The sequence below is a fragment of the Cherax quadricarinatus genome, chromosome 34 (genome assembly GCF_038502225.1).
Source record: "Cherax quadricarinatus isolate ZL_2023a chromosome 34, ASM3850222v1, whole genome shotgun sequence".
In the NCBI taxonomy this organism is placed as follows: Eukaryota; Metazoa; Arthropoda; class Malacostraca; order Decapoda; family Parastacidae; genus Cherax; species Cherax quadricarinatus.
The window spans coordinates 2663822-2687541 of NC_091325.1; the positions used below are offsets into that span (position 1 = coordinate 2663822).

General features: G+C 38.7%; 1 protein-coding gene across 5 annotated transcripts in view; it reads right to left on the reverse strand.

Moving 5' to 3' along the window:
• Positions 1-1923: 1923 nt before the first annotated feature.
• Trpm (transient receptor potential cation channel, subfamily M) overlaps positions 1924-23720 on the reverse strand; it is a 235099-nt gene continuing 213302 nt past the window's right edge. For 4 of the 5 annotated variants that reach the window (XM_070091119.1, XM_070091118.1, XM_070091117.1 and 1 more), the window contains 2 exons: positions 22597-22833; positions 1924-15065 (listed from right to left, as the gene is read on the reverse strand). In XM_070091119.1, the coding sequence (XP_069947220.1) occupies positions 13347-15065; positions 22597-22833 (1956 nt within the window). In that variant the 3' untranslated portion in view covers positions 1924-13346. The remainder of the gene's footprint in view (positions 15066-22596; positions 22834-23720) is intronic. The other variant, XM_070091120.1, reaches the window with a different exon arrangement.

A 23720-nucleotide genomic window follows, 5' to 3' on the forward strand; every position in this document is an offset into this window, starting at 1 on the left:
AACCCTTAAACATAGATCTACATTGACGTGCGTAGCGCTCCGACCTTTAATTTCTCCATTTGAAAGCATGTTAAATTGGACGTAGATCTACGTTCGAGAACTATGCATGTCAACGTAGATCTACTTTTGGACAGTTTAAGGGATATAAGCCCCTTCTCTGCACATATACTGTACTTTGATCAAGAGCTCATTGACTCCAGGCTGAGGAACTTGAATACTTCAGACTACTCCTCGTCTTCCACCATTGTTCTTTGCACTGGACTGAAGAAGCCACTGGCTGGCAAATTATTATAATCAAAAAGAAGCGCTAAGCCACAAAGGCTATACAGCGCTGCAGGGTAGGGAAGGAAGCGAGGGTATTAGATGGCAGGCAAAATGTTTCCAGAATAATGATATCCCAATTTTGTTGTTTATCTAACACTATAAAACTATACCACTATATTTTGTGCTTCAACACCTCAGTGACTTTCAGCATCATAGCTACAATACTAAGGTACTTTTCAACTATAATTTGTACAGTATTTGCATGGTAGTGTTAGTAGATTTTTTTTTTTTTAGTGATGATTTCAATTGTTCATTTGCTACTCCGGTGTATGCCGACAACTCCAAATCCTCCCATGGAGTTTAATATGCTGCTGGGTCCATGGCAAGGTAAAATAAGGGTCAGAGGTACCAAGAGTAGGTGGAATGTTGGTACCAGGCAAAGAGTGATTGTACAAAAGTGACTAGGTTCTGAGGCACATCTATGACTGTACTGGGGTTGAAGGGTGTAGCAGTTACTAGAGATCCAGGACTCCTCAAGGAAGGTTCCTTGATGCCAATAAGGGGCTTTCATGTCAGCAAGGAGCTCTTGATATTAGTGAGGGACTTGATGCAAGGAATTTGAGCTGTCTTTTTTTTTTTTTCTTGAAATAAGCCTGATTGCATCTCATTCCCTCAGGTGCTTTGTGACCCTTATGGATTTAGTGCTTTCCCATAAATATAGTAAAAGAGGTTTAGAATGCATTAGGGCACTGATCATAAGAATGAACTAAAAGAAACTACTTACCCATCTTGAAAGGCAGTGCTGGTGTTCCCTGGAAACCACCACTTACCCTACTAGGTGTATACCAGGATGGCATCTCAAGAATTGACTGAGCAAGTCTTGACAAAACTGCCTGCTTAGACAGGAACTCCCCTCAAGGGAAGTTCCTTGATGCTGGTGAGGGGCTCTTGGTCTGTGCTCCAGTTCCCTGAATTAAGCCTGAATACCTTCCATCCCTTTTCCCCCACAGGCGCTGTATAATCCTATGGGTTTAGCGCTTCCCCATTATTATAATAATAAGACAGGAACTGCAATCATCTTTTCAGCTAACAGTGGTGATGTGCAAACTAGCAAGGCTTCACTATTACTACTGAAAGCTTAAATAAGTGCAGACCATGGTATTCATGAAGATTTCAGTTTTTGTCATGTGGGTTACTTCCAAGAGGTAACCTCAATTTTGGCCTTTAACCCTTAAACGGTCCAAACGTATATATACGTTCACTCGCGTAGCGCCCCAACTTTTTTGAGGGAAAAAACAATCTTTTCTTTTAAAAGGAAAAAAGAGCATATGGTACCCAGCATCCCCAATTATTTTAATATGGCACACAGTGAGTGCGCACACCCATTCTCTCATGTCTAGGTGACTCAGGCTTATTGTGGCAATGTTGAATGAATGACAAAACGTATATATACGTTTGGGGTGCTACGCTCGTGGACGTTTATATACGTTTGGACCGTTTAAGGGTTAAGAGAGGGTGCCAAACAATCTCGGTAAACAAATGTGCCTCATGTAAGCCCAGTCTCCTAGAGATAGCTTACAGCATTGAGTTACCAATGATGTTCACAATTCTGCTACACAATAAGGTAATACATTTTTTTTTTTATAAAAAATAGAAAAATCTGTCTAATAAACCTTTATTTCATTCTTTTGAATATGTTTTGACAGGACAAAAATGGCAAAAAGCTCTTTTATTCTTTTCAAATGGGTTTTAATAAATCTAACATATACATAGGATAACCACAGCAAAAAGTCGTAAGGGTTCTTTAAGTAGTCTACTTATGGACAAGAGTAATTAAAGGACCTGTCTTACTGTGTTTTTAGTCTGGCTATCATGTATACTATTTGATATCACCTGTTTTTGTGACTGGGAGACGGCCGACTTGTTGAAAAAAAAAAAAAAATATATATATATATATATATACCACATGTATACATATACATATATGTTGTGCTTTTTAAGCCAATCTTGCTGACTTAGCTTCATTGGCAAACTGCATTTTGCCAAGCAAGCTTACCAAAATCTAATGCTATAATTCTGCAAAAATTAGTCAATGTAAAAAAAAAAAAATTAATGTCATAGATGTTAATACTATCTAAATTTAGGTTGAACCTGGGTTGAATCAGCCTAGACAGAATTATGAGAATTTAATAAGGATAGGTTAAGGATATTATTATTATTATAATCAAAAAGAAGCGCTTAGCCAAGGTTAAGGATAACTAAAGTGTAATGAATACTTGTACGTATATGCTCAGTAATAACCCACATGGAGACACCCAGAAGATTGTCTGTATACACAGACCAATTAATCTTCAGAGTTTGTCTTCATGTGAGTTATTATAGAGCAAGGATAACATTGTTGGTTTAGGTGCAAAATTTAAAATTTTCATATATTAATTCATGTAAACATATCTATAAATGCACAATAAAAAAAAGTTGAAAAATTTACTTTAAGGCAGTTCGGCTTGACTAACTTGGCTTATTAGACAACATTTTATATATACAGTATATAATACACACACAAAACTGTACTGTTTTCAAAGGCAGTTTTAGATGTGCATGTGAAAAATATATATAGTATATTATATTATTTTATGTATAAGTGGGTGTGATATGCATGTACATATAGATGCTTGACTACATGGTTGCTATAGCACATCCTTCTACATCAGCACACACACACTATACATACAGACAAAATGCATAGCAACTTGTAACCTATAACTTTACCAGCATATCACAATACTTGTGCTCCCAGGCTAGCACAACAAGGCTCTCAAGTGGAATTAAAGGTGACTATTACTCTATATTTACCATAGCTCCCTCCCCCTCCAAAGGTTTTGTTTGCATGTGTGTACTCAGTTAACTACAGTGTACTTAACTTGAGTATTATGTACAGTATATATGTGTGTGTGCACATGTACGTGTATATGTGTGTGTGCATGTTTAAAGTGAACTTGTCGTACATTTGATATATTTACTTCAAGTTACAACAGAATAAGTTTATTGTACAGTACAGTATTAAGCATCAATACGGTACAGTACACTTTTATCCATTAATCAGCTATCAACAATAACATGATATAAAACTAATATAATTACATGTAATAATATATGCAATATATCTGTAAAAAATCTTAGCCTTTTGTAAATTTACATAACTGTAGCTGAAAAATTATCAATATATACTGTAATTCAATATTTTACAATAATGGTGCATATTATGTAATGAGATTCAGTGACAACAAATGTGAAGAATGATTAAACAGTATTAACATTAACCTGTACAAACTAATCCAACATACAATTATTAACATGACTAGTTACATTTTATTTTTAATAATATTTTGCCATAATAGTGTCAACAAATAACAATATAAAATTAGTTAACAATGATGCTATTATTGCTTTTTTCCCCAGTTTGATTATGGCAAGAGTGGGTTATATAGTGATGCAACAAGTTATACACTATACAGTATTTGTATTCAGTAATACAAAAAAAATGTTTCCCAATTATCAAAGAAAGTAGAACATACCAAACAATACTACAGTCAGGGATTGAACCCATGGTTAGAGATTATTATTATTATTATAATAACCATGGTTAGAGAGTCGTAAAACTCCAGGCCAACGTGTTAGCCACTGGGCCAGCTGGCTACAATAAGATTCATCCAATTAGGTATATTTATACACCACAGGAAGGTTAGCATAGGCACCGCTGTGACCACAAATGCAAGTTTGGTGTATAAATATACAGTGGAACCTCTACTTGCGAGCATGTCCACGTGCAAGTTTTTCCAAACACCAGCAGTCGATGGGTTGATTTTTTGCTTCCATACGCGAGCAAAATTTCCACAAGTGAGCAGACCTCAAGGCAGGTTCCTTGACACTGGTGAGGGACTCTTGGGAATTGTATCTCATTTGTTTGTTAGACTATCTTATTGAAACTTGGGCAATGTATGATGGAAAGATGCTTCTTAACGTACACCAAAAATGAAAAGTCTAAGCATAAATAAGGAGTTCACTTCTCAGCAATTAGCCACCCCTTTGCTGTAATTTCGAATGGTTTTTATGGTTGTATTCTCGTTTTTTTGGTCTCACTGATAGAATGGAGATATAGTACAGAAATAGATATGATTTTAATTGCTTTCACGACGAAAAGCACCTTGAAATAGAGCTCAACCTAGGAGAAATGGTCCATTGCTTGGCTGTCCATTCCAATATGCAGTCATGAATGGGTTGACATTATTTATACAATTATTGCAATAAGGAATAACAGTAAATCTTATATTTTTTGTGTGAATAAAAACTACAAATTATTTATATAATAATAATGTACTACATATAATTATTATAATAATAGACGGCTTCAAAAGGCCGTCACTAGATGGCAGTGTTTACCACAACAAAGAGGGAGCGGTTGTGGCCGCCTCCACCTGTTACATAATGACATACTTTTTTCATTCTGGAGTATATATCATGTTTCTATGTTATTTATATTGTTTGTTATATCATATTAGATGAACTGTGATATATAAATAAGCCATATAGATGATATTAGCGAAATTATTCATGAAGTATTTTGCCCAGTCTCCAGACAAACTCTCGTCCACCGCCAACACTGCCCATACCACTACATGAATGACATATTTTATTCATTTTAGAATATATATCAGGTTTCTATGTTTTTATATTGTTTATTATGTCATCACATGAAGTGAGATAGATAAATAAGCCGTAGAGTTGATATTAGCAAAATTATTGAAGTACAGAATTCCACTGGAACGGATTAATTGTATTTCAGTTTATTTAAATGAGGAAAATTGACTCTGCAAACGAGCAAATCCAGTTGCGAGCAAGGTCATGGAACGGATTAAACTCGCAAGTAGAGGTTCCACTGTACCTAGTTAGATGAATCTTATTGTAGCCAGCTGGCCCAGTGGCTAACGCGTTGGTCTAGAGTTTTATGACTCTTACCATGGGTTCAAGCCTCGCCTGTGGTATGGTTTGTAATTTTATTATGATTTCACGAGTCAAATTAGAACATGAAATATTTACAGTAAAAATAATAGAAAGACTTAATCCAAGCACATACATTCTTAGGAGTTACTGTTTATGTTGATGTCCTTCCCTCAACACCTCTGCTGTGAGTGCTGAATGACCTTCATGGGTCTAGCACTTCAACTAATAAATAATAATCAGGAGCCACTGTAAGGATTCAACCCAGTCCGCTGTTCCAGTACAGCTACTTTTGTTGAAAAATCCAGTGATAAAACATAACTTATGCCAGTGTTGTCATTGGAACCTTGCTGATAATACATTAAATTCTTTAATAAATACTATTTACCTACATGAAAACCAAAACAAATATAGTATATACATTACTAGAGGATGCAGACTCGCTCAACGACACAAATATTTATCAGAAGACAACTGCTCAATCTTACTTCTAATGCTTCATGTAGTGATAAATTGCATTAATCATATTTATGGACAACAATTTTCTTTTAAATGTTTACTATGAAAATAAATTTTTTTCTATTTTACTTTTTACTTTTTTTTATTTATTATAAATGACATATTAAACTGCTTTGACTTCAAGAGTTGTCACTTGTAGTACCTTCATTCAATATAAAAATTTTATATGGCAGGCTATTGTACATAAAATTATCACATAATTAAGAGCAAAATAGATATGCCAAAATTTATGAGTTTTAATCTCAAACAGAATACTAATATCAGCAACATTTAGATGGCAGCTGTAAAGAATTCTGCAAATGAATGGAAAGCTTGACCTTTGTTTTTACCAGTATTCCTGCATATTATTTTACAAAGAGTTGTACCTCAGCTCATTTTAGTCAGGCTCATCCTTCACTTCCTGGTATAGAATATGCCTGCCTCCCATTCCCAAGGTGCTGTGAGACTCCTAAAAGGATTACTGCTGCCATCCAATTAGAATAATTTACGATATGGTATGCTGCTACTCAGGATGTAACCTACAACAGTCTACTAACACTCAGGCACCTATTTACAGTTAGGCAAACAGGAGCAGCAGGTACAGACATCTCACTCTGCCTGGGAGTCGAGTCCAAGAGCTTTCAGAGAGTGTGTGCTCTGATCACTTATCTATAAGTCACGGACATTTGTACAAGCATATTAGTATATGCCAAGCTCGAATATTACCCACATTGTACATTATAATATATGCAAGTCTCATTTAGCCCAAGTACTGTACAATATAATAAAGGGCAATCTTACTTATGACAGTTAACATAATTTAACAATACAGGATTCATTAGGGTACAAACTTGTATAACAATAACCTGCCCCCACTGGACAAATGCCTTAGTGGTTCCCATCAGCCTGATTGAGCCCATGTATCATACTTTACTCTCTTGAAATCACGCTAACAATTAGTAGTGCTAAATGATTGTACTGGTAGGTACATCATGTGGCACATTTTCAACAAGCAAGCAGATAAATGACCATCAAGGTTCACATTTTTTAAAACATTATTGCAAGGTTCATGGAAAACAGCATCAATTCAGATGTGGAAAGTGAGAAAACACATAATGACTTGTCACAGGAGTGTGTATCAGCAGGGAAAGAATGCTGTGGCATGTAAAGCGTACCCAGTCTGCAAGGTTGAACTGCCACTGTGAACAGAGATGAGAACAGAGAAGGTGAGGAGTGGTGGTGATTTAGGAATGACTGCCATCACTGAGATTATTCATGATTAATAAAGATTGGAGTCTGCCTCCCACACTAGGTGTGACATGTATGTAATCAAATGTATCTAAATGTAAAGTATACTTGTGTAAAGTAGAAAGGTTTTCTTTGAAAACAATGAAAAATCAATGGAATGGTTTACAAGAGGTAGTATGTATGTGTTACAACCATTAGAAGCATTAAAAACATTAGACAGCCTTAATACTGAACATGCAACACCATTAGTTTGGTTGCTTCCATAACTACAAGTAAGTAATCACAACCTGGGATGTGGTGAAATAACCATTAGCTGGGTCTAAATGCATTTACCACAGGTAACAGCCAGAATCATTTGAAAAATAGTCCATTGTTTTTGTAATATGGCAAAGACACTGACCCAGAATCAATTCCAATACACTTAAATATAAAATAGCAATATAATTTCCCCATAAATCAATTAAGTTTATTTAAACAAATTATGCTAAATAGAGCAACTGAAATGTTAGAATCATCAGTAAGTTATTCTGTTAATTTTAAGAGACATAAAAATAAGAAAATTATTACAGTATCAACTTTTCTGTGATTATTCATGCGACTGCATTAAACTTGACTTTGAAAGTTAGTGAATTTACAGTAATAAAACTATATTATTTCACCGACAATAACCTTTTACAGAAATGGTTGGCTCAGGTCCTTTATAAAACAACTTTACAAATTGAACTTGCCTACATATAATATTGAATTTCAGTGATGACAACCTCTAAATGGAAATACAGGCAGGCCCTGCTTTACAGCGCTTCACTTTAAGGAGTTTCACTAATACAGTGGTTTTCAATTATACCCTTTCTTCATTTATTTAGACTTCCTACAATAAATATATTCACAACTCACTATAAGCTAAGGATAAAAATATTTTAAGATACATAATGTGCCTACTGTATATGCATTTTTTAGGCCTTTTGTAAACATTGCTAATATAATTTAAATCAGCAGTTTTCATCTTACATATAGCAGTGGTCTATCATTTTACTCAGCAAGCAGCTGGACGATGGTACTGCAAATCTGTATTTCATGAGGTAATTGAATGCAGAAGTGACTTTAAATCTATAAATACAGCATCTCCATGGGGAAGTTGAGAAGAATTCTTCCTTCGTAAGACATGCACGTCGTAAGAGGCAACTAAAGTGCCGGAAACAAGGGGCCAGTAACCCATTTTCCTGTATAAATTACTAAATTTAAAAAGAAAAACTTATTTCTTCTTTTTCAGGTTACCCTGCCTTGGTGGGAGATGGTCAATGTATTAAAAAAAAATATAGTGTGAAGCAAGGCAGCCCTGAGTAATCCATACAAGTTTAGCCTTTTTTATGAACAGGTTCAAAATACTCCAGAAAGCAAGGAACCGTACATGACACAACCTGTTAGGACAGGAACACAAAATATGAGTTCAATATCAAATTTAAGCGAGTCCTTAGTACTAGTTTTTGTTTAAAAATGTCTGATGACTATATGTATTCATAAGAAAATGCCAGAGCAATACAGGTCATACAGTAGCTGGGGAATGAGAGGAAATCGGGTATGATTAGAGGAAGGGGAAGGTAGGTCCAGTTTTGTGCTTAAAAGTCCTTTACTTGCAGAAGAGTAAAAAAAAACAAGTAAGATTGGGTCAGTTGCTAGGAGAAATGAACAAATTAACCATTGTCGTTTCTGATAAGGATTTTTGAGACAAAAATAGCCATTAGCTGGATGATAAAATGTGTGATTTGGACAATACACTAACTGGACAGGAAAAGGGTCAAGCCAAAAGATTTCAGGTAGAGGCATGTGAAGATCCCTGTCCCAGTGGAAAACCCTGGCACTAGAACATAAAAACATAAGAACTTAAGAAAGAAGGAACACTGCAGTAGGCCTACTGGCCCATGTGAGGCAGGTCCAATTCTCCTACCTGCTTAAGCGAACGCCCTAACCTAGTCAGGTCAGGTCACATTCACTTAAGGAAGGAGCACAGCATCTGACCTAGTAGCACAAGCTAGTCAGGTCCAACTCACACCCACTCATGTATTTGTCTAACCTATTTTTAAAACTACACAACGTCTTAGCTTCTATGACGGTTCGCGGGAGCTTGTTCCACTCATCCACAACTCTATTACCAAACCAGTGCTTTATTATATCCTTTCTGAATCTGAATTTTTTCCAACTTAAAGCCATTGCTGCAAGTCCTGTCTAGGCTAAATATTTTTAGCAAGCTATTTACATCCTCTTTATTTATTCCTGTTTTCCAATTATACACCTCAATCATATCCCCCTAATTCTACGCCTTTCCAGAGAGTGCAGACTCAGGGCCCTCAGTCTATCTTCATAGAGATTTCTGATACATGTGATCAACTTTGTCATTCTCCTTTGTATGTTTTCCAGTGCATTTATATCCATTCTGTAATATGGTGACCAGACCTGTGCAGCATAATCTAAATGAGACCTAACCAAAGATACTAGGGGTCTGAATTTCATTTGTCATGTTTTCTATTATGACATTAGTGTAATCATTCAAGTTTTCAGATTAATTTATAACTTGAACTTTAAAGATATAGTAAACTTTTACTAGAGATTTACCTGCGAGCTGCTATCGAGTGACCTTGAGAAAAGAAGGAAACCTTGGCTGGTACTGTCTCCCCCACTTGGCCTGAGGAGTTTGCTCAGGTCAACTATTATCTGTACAAAATTATCATGTTCCAAGAAAATCAATAAATACTGCAACATTTTTTTTTTGTAATACAGCAATAATTTTTTTTGTATTGATAATAAATCTTATAATCTCTAAAATCTAAGTGCTATTTTATAATGTTGAAGGCTGGTTAATAACCAAGTTGGCTGTAAACATTGTTTACTGGGATTAACTAGGTTTGTTTTAATTCAAGTTGTTTGGTTAAATCAAGTTACGCAAAAATATGCTTATTCAATATAAATGATAGATAACAGGAAAGTAGTGGTCATTTATGCTTGATTCATTTGGAAGGCTAAATGAAACATCCAAAGTTGGATTATAACTGATTGAAGAATTCTGAATGATTTTACCTGTGAATGCATGATGGATGACTGACAATAGATGAAAAAGAGAATTTTCAGTGCCAATCTTGATAGTGCACTCACCTACATGTGGCTGCATGGGTTGAGTCTCAGCTCCTGGCCCTGTATCTGAACTTGCCAGATTCACTAACTTCTTCACCCAGATCATTCCACTTTCTGACAACCCTGAGACTTAAGATATACTTCCTGACATCCCTGTGGTTCATCTGTGTCTTCAACTTTCACTTGTGTCCCCCGAGTTCCTGTTTCTTGCCTCTCAAACATCATGTCCCTGTCTACCCTATCAATTCATCGAGTATACTATATCTCCCCTGGTTCTTCTATCTTCCAATGCTGTTATATTAAATTCCATTAGCCTCTCCTCAGAGCTCATACCTCTTAACCCAGGAACAAGACTTGCTGTGCACTTCTTTCTTGCCTGCAAGATATTTCGTTGGTCAGGGAACCATACATTAAAGCATTTTACCAAGCTATTAATATTTGTCTGGCTGACTGGTAGGGTGTGACTGTCTGTCTGGTGCTTAGGAAGAGGGTTTTCCTGACCTAATTGGTAATGTTAGTTACATTCACAATAACAATGCTGATCCCACTGCTGTCTGCCCAGATCTGAGCAAGATTTCCTTCCCAGACACAGAAAGATAAGTCATCAGTGGCTCTGCAAAACCCAACAACAATGGATGCATATACACAGTCTTAAACTTTGGACAAGCGAGTAGAGATGAAGTTTGCCAGCAAAGCAGCCAGTGGCCATCAGTGTGTCACCCAGCAGTATGATTCACAATAAAAGCCTTTGTCATCAGACCACTTCACTTGGGGATTAAAATGTGATTGCCTAGGGACAGCTTTTAATTTTTTTCAGCCAGCTTAGAAAAGATGCAGTGTAAAAAGCAGGCAGCATGTATGTCAAAATTAAGTTAAAATTAGTCTAAAATGAACAAAATCTAGTTAAAATTAATACCTGTAGTCATTTTCCTAACTTCAAGATGACTCGTATACAAATATAAATACATACATACATTTATACAATATAAATACACTTACATAGCTTAACAGAAAAAAAAAGATAGCTGATCTCCCAACTTACTGTGTTCTAAAATTTCTGCTTAGGTACAATAATATGAAAGAGAAACCAAAATGTCAAACTATGAAAAACAAGGAAAACCAGCATGAGGGATATGTTTTGGTATTTGAGAGAAGTGTAAATACACTATATGCAGTGATGATTTTATTTATACAACGTCTCGCCCACTGGTGGGCTTTTCATCAGCTTGTGTGAGAAACGTACAAGTATAGATTTCTCTGCATTAGCTGTATTTACCAAGGGTGTAAGTAACCACTTATCTGCTCTCCTAAAGCAAGTGTACACAGTTAACATGCTTTCTGCTTAGCTGTGATGTCTTGAGATGACTATGTGAAAGTATGAATTAAGTAGCACACAGGGAGGTGTGACTGGTGAGTTACGAGTATCCTAGTATTCTGAAGATGAGAAAGAATGACAAACATAAATAAGTCATAGTACATATACTACAGGGTAGCAAGGGGCTAGTAACCCCTTCTGTATATATATTACTAAATGTAAAAAGAAGATTAGCTTTAGTTTTCTTCTTTTTCAGGTCGCCCTGCCTTGGTGGCAAATGGCTAGTATGTTGAAAATAAAAAAAAACATATACAGTGGACCCCCGCCTTACGATATAATTTCATTCCAGAAGTATGTTCAGGTGCCGTTACCGAACGAATTTGTTCCCATAAGGAATATTGTGAATTAGATTAGTCCGTTTCAGACCCCCAAAAATACACGTACAAAAGCACTTACATAAATACACTTGGAAGCTGATCGTAAGGCGGGGGGGGGGGGGGGGTCCACTGTACAATAGGCAAGTATACCTTTTGTGTGATGAGGATGTTATGCTACATGTAGTTTGGATATGAACTGTATGCCTGGAAAAATCATGTAGTTTAGATATGAAATGTATGCCTGGAAAAAAACGACATAAAATAAACAGTTAAAAAAAAAATCCAAATTAAAAGATTATGACTGAACAATATGTACATAAAGGTAAGTAGAAAATAGTTATAAAATCACTCTGGTGTTTATAACAATAAATATCCAACTCTGGAAATACCAGGACTCAAACCCATGGTAAGCCAGCCCTAAAACTAGCAGGTCAATGCTCTAACCACTAGAATATGTAGGCTTAACAGTTATAGGACTGCCTTGCTATGGTTCAAGCCCTGTCTCTTCCTTAGAGTTTTTCAATCATGTTACTACAATTTTCATGAATTGCTAACTCTCCAAAATTAGTTACATTAAATTCTTGTATACAAATAAAGTGGAGTGGTACCTTGTGTAATGGAAGTTGGTGGTACAATAAGGGATACTGAAAGATATATTACATTCTTCAAGTATCAAAAATGGCAAAATATATTCTTGCTTATTGATACTTAGCATCATGCGCAGTATGCTCGTCAATACTGTATCCTTTCGTACTTCCAGTTTTCTGGTAATCCTATTAAAATAATTTTTAATTTATATAAAAAATAAATAGGAGCTATACAATTCAATTTTATGGTATTCTGTACACAGATTGGACATTTCAATGATACCGAATTATTATCCTCATTAACAATAAACTGACATAGTACCTCAGTATTTTGACAAATTTAAAAATGATTTTATTATGGAAGTTCTCCAAAAACAAACCTGTTTTACTGAATTAAGTGAAGAGTGCTTAAATTCATAAAGGAATGTATTTAAACACTAACTGGACAGTTTTGCTAGCTGTTAGATGTCTCAGTTCTTGATGAAAAACAAAAATAGTGGTGGAATTTTTAGATGAAGCTTAAGAAATGTGCTTCAGTATCTCTAGTGACCAGATTTTATATTTATGCTTTTGAAAAAATAGCATCAGCATATAATGCTGAAGGAATCTTTTGGCATTTACATGATAGGATACCCAGTATGCTAGTGTTTTCCTCTCATTCACTATTTTAAAATGCTATCATGCTGTTATAAACTTTTTAATTGCTTCCAATTTTTAATGTTTATATCTATAATAATTACATTAAGAGATTTAAAATGCAAAAATAATTTAGATCATCACATACTGCATAATAAATTTCAAACTTACTACCAAATTCATGTATGAATTGAATGATATTTCCTGTCCATTTTGTTTTAGTTATTTGTGTCTCATATTCCTTTGTGCACAACTGTATTATTTAACATTTTGTTTTTGGAGAACATATTCCACATTTCAACACTCAGTTTCTGTTATTGTGTCTTTTGGTCTGCCTTCTGACTCACTAACGACAGGCACCTGAAGTGTTGCCATACACGGCTGGAGGTCTTTTGAATTTGAAGCAGAATCACTGGAAGTTTCACCAACGGCTGGAGTCTGAGGTCGTACATATGGTGGCGAACATGGACGGGGAGAAGACCTTGATGTCAGCCATCCCCCAGATGCTGGCAGAGCACCAGAGGAAGCCCACTGAATGTGTATATCTTCACGTAAGGAAGACCGACGTGCACTTGGACTACCTGGTTGGGAAGATATGAGTCGAGTACCTCTGCCACATAATGAAGACGAGTGATGAAGACTTTGGTTGATGGTTTGCAAGGAGGGCAAATGCTTGGACCCAGGCACGGATAATAATTCTGAAGGGTTATTATCTATACTGGTTGTGCTATGACGCTTTCGAAGTTCTGCTGCTCTTGAGTCTCTTCGAACATTAAATGTGGTCATACCATCATCTGTGTCAGAGAGATCTGTTCTCACAGAACAAAGGTCCTCCAGAGAAACAGCCAAATTTTCCGAGTCTCGGTGCATTCTTCTCTGAATTAAGCCTTCCATTAGTTGATAATCAGCTTCTTCTGCATCACGCAAAGGATTAGAACTAACAGTAATAGAAATGCCAGTAGAATCTGAACGATGGCGTCGTCGCAGCTGTGGGACGACCCTTCCAGCATAATGCAAGTGGGGAGACGAGGGTGGGGATAATCTGGACATGCAAACAGTTTCTAACTCATCAGCCAAACTAGTGTATTCACTGGTAAATGTGAAAATTGGTGGAGGTGACGTTGGAGGAATTACTTGAATTCTGGGGCGACAGGAAGAGGTAGATAGACTTCTTTCATATTTGGGTGGTGAATGAAGGACAGTAGCCTCACCAGGAGATGTCATGGCTCTAATATATCTGAGATGCATTTCCTCTTCTGCACTCAACTTTCTAGTCCCTGGATCTCCTTCACCAGAATCAGAGTCATCTTCAATATCTACATCCATGAAACATACCTTCGAGGGACTGAAAACCTTCACCACATCACCACTATGTTTTGTAGACTTTCGAATGCTACTTTTCCTACCTCCAGACAGCTTGCGTTCTCGTGAACTACGACCCAGAGAACTCCCAGATTCAGAATCCAATTTCTGGTTTGAGTGACGATTCTGAGCTTTTGCTCTTCTAGTATTTACAGCACTTATAGAATCTAACTTAAATACTTCCATTGGACTTGTTGGACTTGATGTTTTTAAAGGCTCTCCAAAACCTAAGATATTTGAAGAAGTTTTGAGTTCTTTGTGACTATCATGTTCTGCATCTGTTGTGTCACTCATTTCCTTATCGCTGGCTTCTGGCTCAAGGGCAGGTCTGCGTGACATTTGCTGTGCAGTTTCTTCCAACATCCGATGAAGACTAGTCTGTGAGAGAGAGCGGGATGTGCCGCCGCCACCTTCCGAGCGTGGAGTACCAGTACCCGAACAGGGTGAACTTGATCGTTTATGTCCAACGTGACTAAGCATAAAGCGATGAACCACAGCGTAACTGTTTTTTGTCTGCTCCACTGTTTCTTCTAAACGCTTGACATGGAAGTCAAGGTTATTTACAGAAGTCATTGCAGCAACAAACTTACTATGCATGTCTTCAATTCGTTGCATTAGACCCTCAGTTCGCTCTGCCATGACACGGACACGTTCCTGTAATAAAAATAACAAACTAATGTAAATAAGTATTTCAGTGTTTACTTTGGAAAACACTATTTCAGATGAAAAGAAGAACAGACAAAAGAAAACAGATATTCAAACACAGCGATTAAAAGAAAAGACAAGAGATAATAGATTGAGAGAAAAACAGAGTACATGAAGAGAAAGTGCAAGAAGGAAACATATGATTCACACTTCCTATAAACTTTTCACATATTTTAATTATTTTAGAAATTATAGATTTAAGTAAAGCAGACTGAGCTCTGCATGACAGAGATCCAGGAAAAGCTCATCTTCATGGTAAAGATCCAGGAAAATCTCATCCTCATGGCAGAGACCCAGGGAAGGTTCATCCTCATGACAAGAGATCCAATAAAGTTGGTAGAATTACCGACAATATGTAAAGTAAAAGGACACAAGTGCAACTAATGTGACATTTATTGTGGCAACGTTTCGCTCTCCAGGAGCTTTATCAAGCCATTACGTAATGGCTTGATAAAGCTCCTGGAGAGCGAAACGTTGCCACAATAAATGTCACATTAGTTGCACTTGTGTCCTTTTACTTTACACAAGAGATCCAGGAAAAGCTCACCAGACTCAACATGGAGGCTCTCAAGTGGCAAAATACGGAATGCACCCATTCAAAGCCTTATCCCTAAATGACGAACAGTGTTCAGCAAGTGTAGCAAAGAAGAGCTGATTTCCTGAGAAGCAGATTTGGCAGCCATATTTCAATATAGAACAACACAAGGCTGCATACAGGCAGAGCATTATCCATTGATCTACCTCCTAGGCACTGAGTGAGAGCACTTTAAGAATGTCTAGCATCCACAGGAAATCCACTTTCAATTTCTTTATACAAGAGGCCCATGTCAGGTAATGATCCAAGTTTAACAACATATCAGCAGTTTCCCGCCAAGCAGGGTGTGGCATGCAAAGAGTACGTAACCTTTATTCGGCGCATGGACACACCCTCATTTACAGGCTATCTCCCCCAACCAGCGAACCAGGTTGCTAAGAGTTGATGATGGGGCCCCATCGTTCAACTAGTGACCAGGTTCTAGCCAATAAGAAGGTGGGATTGACAATCGCAGAGGTTATGTGGATACCGCTCTCCTGTCTGCCCTTGTCATTCCCACTCTAGAGCTGGTTGAAGCACGGTCTGCTATCTTGTGGCTTCTATTTCTGCCTTGCTTACCGTGGAGTGCACTATATTTATCACTGTACATAGTGTACATATTGCTGTTATAATTGGTGAAGGATAATATAAGTCTAAACTTTTTCTACTGTGTTTATTTGCTCCCATTACACCTGGGATAACAGGCCATTTGAAATCCTAGGTTGTAATATGGGTAGCCTGTCCGAGAGCTGGACTTAGAGAAACGGTTGAGCTTAGGGTGAAGCTTGTAGCAGGAACATTGTGTAGCTTGCTGTTTCGCTTCGCTTTAAAAATTTTGCGTGTCAGTCGCTTATGATCAGCCTTGCTATTGTGTGATCGTTCAACAGCTCGCTACTAGCTTGTTCAGTGTGCTCGCTTCGCTACGGTCAATCTTGTGTGCAGTCGGCTTTGCTTGTATGCGTATTCTGCAATCGTACTGTGCATAGCTAAGCGTGTTCTGCAAATTAACGTGTTACGTTGGGGTATTCGTACTGTGCATAGCGAATAACTTATGCCACCTAGACGAGTCAGACGCCTGGTGTCGGCATATACTTTGCATAACCTACCTAAATTGTCCCTACAGCGTTGTTGGCAAATTGCTCGTTCCATTGGCATTCCCTATAAACGCACTCTCACAGCTGCGCAACTGCGTTCACTTATTGCTGACATACTTATTGAAGAAGAGATGGCACATCAAACTCCTCCCTTTACGGGAGCTAGGGAAAAAACTACTATGTTCTCGCAGGAGGAAGATGATACACCTACGGAGCAAAATGGTCAGTATAGTGCAGCTGGGTTGTCTCAGGGTGAATCAGCGTCGTTGGCACTTGAGCTGGCAAAAATCAATCTTGAGCAAACTAGGGAACAGAGAGCATTCGCAAGGGAAGAATTTGATAGGGAAAGAGAAAGGAGGCAGTTTTCGCATTCTGTAAACGATTTCAGTTTACAAAAAGCAGTACAGCTTGTTCCCCGCTTCAATGAGGCCGAACCAGAGCAATTTTTCGAAAGCTTCGAAAATCAGGCTCGAGCCTTGAGGTGGCCGGAACAGCACTGGGCAGCGTTGGTTCATACAGCATTATTGGGTAAGGCACAGGAATTTACGTCGGTATTAACTGACGCTGAATTCTCTGATTATCAAGTAGTGAAGACCACAGTGTTGGGAGCATATACATGTATCCCAGCTAAATATCGTAAGACCTTCAAATTGAACAGGCGGCAGCTTGGTCAATCCCTGGTGGACTTTGTGAGACAGCAAACCAAAGCTTTTACCAGCTGGTATAAAGCGAGTGGTGTCTCTAACTTTGAGGAGCTGGTGCAGCTTATTCTGATTGATAACCTGCTGGAGTCTGTGGGACCAGAGGTTCGTGTCTTTCTGCAGGATCGTGACTTAACCACTGCATTGGAGGCGGCCAGGTTGGCTGATACCTTCGAAACGAACCGCTCCTTGTCCGAGCGGTCCCGTCTCTCTTTTCAACAGTCTGGCGTGAGCAGAGATCGACAACATTGGAGAATGAAGTGCCAGCCGGAGGGAGAGCGTCTACGACATCCAACCAAGTCACCTGGTGAGCCACGCTTCTCAACATATGGTCCCCCTGCGGAGAGGCAAACTACTTATGGAGCATCTCGACAACAATATCCAGAGAGGCACCAGCCAGAACGACACCACTTGCAACGTCATCAGGGAGTAAAGGGCAAGCCTGTCGTCTGCTTCAGGTGTAATAAAGTAGGTCATATCAGTTCCAACTGCCCCCAAAAACCTCAACCCATCGGGAAAATCTCTAATATCCCTAGTAACATGTCCCCTAGAGAAGTAGAAAAAGGTATGGCCCCTTATTATTGCGAAAGTCTTATTTCCCTTCAGGAAAACTCAGAACCAACTAAAGTAAATACCTTTAGAGATACTGGAGCATATTGCTCACTTGTCAGAGAAGGAATATTACCCCTTTCAGAGAATACTTCCTTGAATTCCTCAGTTTTATTGGAAGCTTACGGAGGAGCTATATATTCAGTTCCTTTGCATAAAATTTATGTACAGTGCAAATATTACACTGGGTACTTGACTGTAGGTATCTCAAAAGGATTTCCCATGAAAAATGCCATGTTATTACTGGGTAATAACATTACTACTGTTACTTCGTGTCCTGAACCTATAATGATTAATGCTTCTCCAGTGTTGGCCATAACTCGGGCAACATCCCAAGGGTTGTCTGGGGAGAATGTTGACCTATCCTTGGACGACTCCGATCTCGGAATAGCCACGTTGTTTTATGAGACACACCGGCCGGAGTCTCGTAAATCAAGTGAACAGACCCCGATCAAGCCTTCCTATTCCCAGGTTGCAGGATTCCCAGATGTCTCTGTTTCCATGCCCGAGGGACTGTCCTTCCGGGAGGAACAACGTAAGGACCCTTCGTTAAAATTCACTTTTGAGGCAGCCATGGGTAAATCCTCTTTGGGTCATCCAGTCAAGTATGAAGTTAAAAATGATTATTTGGTATGCACTGAGACTGGTAAGGAGACAGAGGGCCGGCAATTATACGACAGGTTAGTGGTTCCAACCAAGTATAGACCTCAGATATTAAATATAGCTCATAATACGTCATCAGGAGGTCACTTAGGAATTACAAAAACCTTGTATAGAATCACAAAAGAATTTTATTGGCCAACATTAAAGAAAGATGTGAAGAATCATATTAGGTGTTGCCGAGAATGTCAGCAAGTTGGAAAACCTGGACATTCTATTAAACCTGCACCTCTCCAACCCATACCTGCTGATGGAGAACCTTTTGCAGATTTAATTATAGATTGTGTAGGTCCACTACCTAAGTCAAAGTCTGGAAATCAGTATTTATTTACAATTATGGATAAAGTAACCAGATATCCTGAAGCGATCCCAATGCGTAGTATCAATACTAAAGCTATTCTCAAAGCTTTAACAAAATTCATTTCTTGTTTTGGCATTCCTAAAACTATACAAAGTGATCAAGGTACTAACTTCACTGCCAAAGCATTTAGGGAAGTATTAACTAGGTTAGGGATAATTCACAACTTATCCACTGCCTATCACCCTCAGTCCCAAGGCGCCTTGGAAAGATTCCACCAAACATTAAAAACAATGATGAGAAGTTTTTGCATGCACTTTCCGACAGATTGGGATGAATCTCTACCGTTGTTGCTATTCTCAGTACGAGAGACGGTGCAAGAGTCTACAGGGTATAGTCCGTTTGAGCTGATCTTTGGGCACAATGTACGAGGTCCTCTTCGGGTGCTCAAAGAAGGATGGATGGGAGAAGACGTAAGCTCAGCACTCTACAACCCGTCTTCAAGGTTGCAGGTGGCACGTGAGTTGGCCACGGCTAACCTAAAGACAGCTCAAAGTAAGATGAAACAGAGGTATGACAAAAGTGCACAATTCCGCTCCTTCCATCCAGGAGACAAGGTGTTGGTGCAGGAACCTATACCTGGCCACACCTTGAAAGCTAGATTTACGGGACCTATGCAGATAGTAAGTAGATTATCTGATTTAAATTATGTGGTAGCTCCCATTGATAAGACCTCAAAAACAAAAACTTACCACATAAATCAAATCAAGGCCTTTCATACACCAGATAAAGTCCCAGTAATGACTCTGTCCTCTACCTCTGAGGACGACTCTGACTCTTTGCACTCTATCTCTGAAATTAATACTAAACTTTCAAATTCTGTCCTCCTCAAGGATCCTAGCCCTTTAATGGCTGGATTATCTGAAATACAAGCAACCAATTTAACTGAGCTTCTACAGTCATATCCTAATATTTTTTCGGATGTGCCGAAAAAATGTACGTTAGGTTACCATGATGTAGATGTGGGAAAATCTAAACCAATTAAACTCTCCCCCTACAGAGCTAATCCTGAAAAGCAAAGGCTACTTCAGCAGGAAGTAGACTTCTTGTTAGAACATGGTTTAGTGGAGGAGTCATCTAGTCCATGGGCTTCACCGTGCATCCTAGTAAAAAAGGCTGATGGAGGGTTTCGTATGTGCACAGACTACCGTAAAGTGAACGAGGTCACAATTACAGATGCTTACCCTCTTCCTCGTCTGGATGACGTAATTGACTTTGTGGGTAAGGCTACTTTTGTGTCCAAATTAGATCTCCTTAAAGGTTACTATCAGGTACCTTTGACAGATAAGGCGAAGGAAATCTCTGCCTTCGTGATTCCAGGAGGTCATTATCAGTATACAGTTACCCCCTTCGGAATGAAAAATTCCCCCTCTTCATTCCAGAAACTCGTCCATCAGGCTATTAAAGGACTTGAAGGCACGGCAGCATACCTAGATGATATTGTTGTGGTGTCTGATACTTGGGATCAACACCTACTTAGACTTAAAGCTCTGTTTGAGACCTTTAAGAATTCCCAATTAACAGTTAATTTGTCTAAATCTTCCTTTGGCCAGGCCACTATCACTTTTCTAGGCCATGAAGTAGGTAGTGGTAATGTTGCACCTAAACTTGCTAAAGTTCTTTCGATTAAAGATTATCCAGTTCCTCATGATAGGAAATCTCTTCAACGTTTCCTAGGCATGATAGGATTTTACAGAAGATTCTGTAAGAATTTCTCAGATATTGTAGCCCCTCTTACCTCTCTTACCAGTCATAAAGTTCCCTTTAATTGGACGTCAGATTGTAACACTGCTTTTAATAAAGCAAAAAGATTATTGTGCTCTGCACCCATTCTCTTGTCTCCAGACTTCTCCAAACCTTTTTCATTACAGGTTGATGCTTGTGAGTCTGGGGTTGGGGCGGTACTATTACAAATCGGGAACAAGGAGCTGCAGCCAATCGCATACTTTTCAGCCAAGTTCCAGCCACATCAGAGAGCTTACTCTACCATTGAAAAAGAAGCCCTCGCGCTGGTAATGGCTTTGGAGCATTTCGATGTTTATGTGGGCCAGACATCGCAGGTGGTCACAGTCTACAGTGATCACAACCCGTTAGTCTATCTCCAAGCCATGAAGAATCACAACACAAGGCTTATGCGTTGGACGCTCAGGCTGCAGCCCTATAACTTCAAAATTCGTTACATTGCCGGCAAAGAAAATGTGTTGGCAGACTCTTTGTCAAGAGTCTAGTTTAATATTTTATTTAGGTTAGGATGTATTTGTGGTAACCCCCCTTTCAAGCTCTTTTTTTTATCCCCTGATGTGGGGGTTTTTTTTAGTGAGGGGATACGGGCTACCGTCCGCTTGTATCTTGGACCTATGTTGGCTTATCTGACTGCTGTCTCACTCTGAGTTTAGGGTTTGGCTTTCAGGCACTAGGAAAGCTGAGCTCTATCTAAGAGTTGGATGGTGGAGAGGATAGGCGGTCCCATTATTTTGTGCCATGGCGGCACGGTTACCACTGGGAGGTGGCAGCCTAATCCTGAGCCTTCTCGGGGGTGGGGGTGTGGCATGCAAAGAGTACGTAACCTTTATTCGGCGCATGGACACACCCTCATTTACAGGCTATCTCCCCCAACCAGCGAACCAGGTTGCTAAGAGTTGATGATGGGGCCCCATCGTTCAACTAGTGACCAGGTTCTAGCCAATAAGAAGGTGGGATTGACAATCGCAGAGGTTATGTGGATACCGCTCTCCTGTCTGCCCTTGTCATTCCCACTCTAGAGCTGGTTGAAGCACGGTCTGCTATCTTGTGGCTTCTATTTCTGCCTTGCTTACCGTGGAGTGCACTATATTTATCACTGTACATAGTGTACATATTGCTGTTATAATTGGTGAAGGATAATATAAGTCTAAACTTTTTCTACTGTGTTTATTTGCTCCCATTACACCTGGGATAACAGGCCATTTGAAATCCTAGGTTGTAATACAGGGTGACCCGATAAAGAAGAAACACTTTCATCATCACTCACTCTATCACCATCTTGCAAAAGGTATGCCGATACTACAGTCCAAAATCTGCAACATATCTCCACCCAGAACTCAAGCCCAGATGATCAAAGATCATTCCCAAAAGCATCACCTGCCACTCACAGGTAAGGACCACTCCATGGAGTACACAAAGGGAGCAGCCTGTCAAGCCCATGAATAGGTAAAATGAAGGGCCATTGTCTTTCATGTGGAAAACCATGAGCCATTAAAAGCAGCCTACTTTATGTTATCAACTACCCTCTGAAGTTAGTGACAGGCAACCTAAGGAGTAGATACTATGCTATACACTACAGGATAACACTCACCATACCGTCCATGGTTATGATAACCCGAGTGATTCTCAAAATACTACCCTGAAGGACCTCTTCTTCCAGGGCAACCTCCTGTAACATGAACCAAACATCATTTTGCACTAAAAAACTCATAAAAACACCATAAACAAATAGAATACGAACCTCTGTGCTCATCTGTTCCTTTTGTTCTTTGTCTCTGTTATAACCATCCATACATTCTTCTTCGAAGTCATGAAGGCGCTCTAGGCTCTCCCCATCAAGGAATATTTTCAAACCATTGTCATACAATAAAGGTTTTCCTTTCCATCTTCTGATGCAATACTTTATGATTCGATGAATGTGTGAGAGGATGATGAGAGGGGGAGGAAATACAGGCTTGCCTTCAAACTCCATGACAACCTGTAGCAAAAACATGAGAATAAACCTCTAATAATGCAGAAGTAAACCACAGAATAGGTGGGGCTTGAACCCACGACAAGTGAGTCATAAAACCCCAGACCAGTGTGTTCAGTCCCCACCCATTCCAAGTTTGTTCGCAATCGTGTTATTATGATTTTGTGAGTCAGTAACGCAGACGTGATGATCCGGTGGGAAAAAAGCATTATCATTACAGAATACTGTACATAATTCCTTTCCTTTCTAATAACAAACTATACTTCCCCCTAAAAGCCATATTAAACTTACAGAAAAAGCCACCTTGAATGTGTACAACTACTTCCATCTTATAATTTCTACCTCAGGTATAGTTTGTAATGCAAATAAATTGATCTTAACCATGCAAACTTGTTGAACATTGTATTTTTTTTTGTAACACACCTGCCATCTCCCACCGAGGCAGGGTGACTCCCCCCCCCCCAAAAAAAATGAAAGTTTTTCTTCTTTTTACATTTAGTAATAAATACAGGAGAAGGGGTTACTAGCCCCTTGCTCCTGACATTTCAGTCGCCTCTTATGACACGCATGACATACGGAGGAAGAATTCTATTCCACTTCCCCATGGAGGTAATGGAAATAAATAAGAAAAAGAACTATTAAGAAAATAGAAGAAAACCCAGATGGGTGTATAAATATATGTGTGTAGATGCATGTGTAGTGTGACCTAAGTGTAAGTGTTTATGAGACAGGAAAAAAAGACACCATCAATCCTACCATCATGTAAAACAATTACAGGTTTCAGTTTCACACTCACTTGGCAGGACGGTAGTACCTCCCTGGGTGGTTGCTGTTTACCAACCTGCTACCTAGATGTATTTATATATACTGTACATTAAACATTGTGCTTATTT